Here is a 1,891-nt window from a genome sequence, read left to right on the forward strand (position 1 = left end):
GGAATGTACTGAGGCAGCCCTGGGTCGGACAGCGGCCTCACTTCTTGGTTTTTCCCTGCTTGTTTTATGCGTGAACTCCGGATGTGCCCTATGCCAGGCTATTAACTATGCCTAAAATAACCCCACACAGTTTTAAGGTCAAATCCAGCAAATTCTCAAACAAATCAGGGTTCTGGAATCTCATCTCTTATAAATCTACTTGTAAATCTGCTTACAGGGAACGATACGCGTATTTCCACATCAGAGAGGTTACGCGGCCACATAGTCTAATCAGCTAACAGGGAAATGAAGAAATAACTTACAAACTTGCAACGTTTTTACGTAAGTTTTCTTCTCTTAACCTGATGTGAAGCTAATTGACATCTAAGTATCACTGAACAATGACCTCCCAGTGCATGACAAGGTGGCACTAACTGCTATTCGTGTTTGTTTCAATTCCACAGTTCTCCATAAAAATGGACCGTATAATACTTAAAAGAAAAAAAAAAAGTTTATTTCTAACCTTTGATAATAAAGTAAGATACAATCACATAAATGTACAGCTTCAAGAATTAAGGTGACTTCCTTCTAACTACTGCCCAGGTCAAGAAACAACTGTCAGCCACCCGAGAACCCCTCCAAGTACCAGTTCACAGTGACAACCCGTTCCCCCCCCAGCGTGGCCACTCTCACAGTGCCTTCGCTGTTTCTTTCGCTTTTACTCTAGAAGTGTGCAACTCTGTTCACTACGGTTTCATCCACTGCCGAAAAAATGTCACGTCTCTTAAGCCTGTCAGACATGCGCTGACCGCTGTCAGTCACTCCCGGGAGGGGCCTGGGGGACTCCTCCAGTCAGAGTCTGCGCTGCTTTCTCTGTGGACGTTTTTGCTCGATTCCCAGAGTTCTTTCAGTATTTTCTTTTTCTCTAGGGTTTCCTTTGCTCTTTTTTTCCTTTCTTGCTTTTTCTTCTCTGCTTCTCGTTTTTCTTTGTAAATAAGACTGTTCTCGCCGTTGTAGAAAACGTCCACTTTCTCCTGTAGGATTTTCCGGGCTAGCTTTCTGTTCTGGTCGACGGACCTCGTCTGATGGCACTGTGAGAGAGAATATTCTACAGTGTGAAATCGGGACAGGACCTCGGGGACCGTATAACAACTTAGTCACTCTACAGGTGGGGACGGGCCCGAGAGGCAAAGCCACTTGTCCAGAACCCGTGAGTCAGTGACAGAATGAAGGCCAGACCCTTTCCTGCCTCTGCCCGGCGCCATCCCACACTCCAGCTGTATTACGTGGCTTTCACTGACTGTTTCACAGGGATGTTGTTTTGTTTACAAGCAACGGTAGCCTTCGAATAAGTTAAAGTCTCAAAAAGTATTTTGAAAACAACCGGTATGTCTAGCGAGGCACTTCGCACCATTTATAAACGTGAAAGTGCCAGAGAGGGAAGCAGCATGTCCTTCTGTCAGCCGCAGACAGCAGTTGCTGTGGAGTACCTCGGCATGACAGGCCAGTGCCCTGCAAAGCTCGTCGATGAAAAATTCTGTGGCGTTAGTGAGGGGGAAAGAGCAGCACTAAAAGCGAACCTGGGGAAAGTTATATCAGGCTCAACGAGTTAGGTCAGGTCTCGCGATTTTACTTGTTGCTCATGAATGACACTTTTCCAAGGAGGAAAAGAGAAGAGATTGCGGTTTTCACTGACAGGCTCTTGGCTGAAACCCGGCGGTGAAGACGAGCTGCCAGGCGTGCGGGCTTGGGGTTGGTCTCGGCTGACCCCCGCGGCTACAGGGCGCTGGCAGGTTACTTAACCTCTCTGGGCCTCCGGTCCCTTCTCTGTACCCTGACGAGGAGAACGCGCACGGGCTCGCTGAAACTGAGTCGGCGCGTGCGGAGCTGCCGAGGCCGGTGCGGGCCGCGT

At 48.5% G+C, this 1,891-nt stretch overlaps 1 protein-coding gene across 3 annotated transcripts in view; it reads right to left on the reverse strand.

Annotated features, from left to right (window-relative positions):
• Positions 1-468: 468 nt before the first annotated feature.
• The window catches only part of CUNH12orf65 (chromosome unknown C12orf65 homolog), a 10,405-nt gene continuing 8,982 nt past the window's right edge, over positions 469-1,891 (reverse strand). For all 3 annotated transcript variants that reach the window (XM_006909987.3, XM_015588003.2, XM_025045481.1), the window contains one exon: positions 469-1,070. In XM_006909987.3, the coding sequence (XP_006910049.1) occupies positions 798-1,070 (273 nt within the window). In that variant the 3' untranslated portion in view covers positions 469-797. The remainder of the gene's footprint in view (positions 1,071-1,891) is intronic.

This window comes from Pteropus alecto, unplaced genomic scaffold, assembly GCF_000325575.1.
Source record: "Pteropus alecto unplaced genomic scaffold, ASM32557v1 scaffold213, whole genome shotgun sequence".
Lineage (NCBI taxonomy): Eukaryota > Metazoa > Chordata > Mammalia > Chiroptera > Pteropodidae > Pteropus > Pteropus alecto.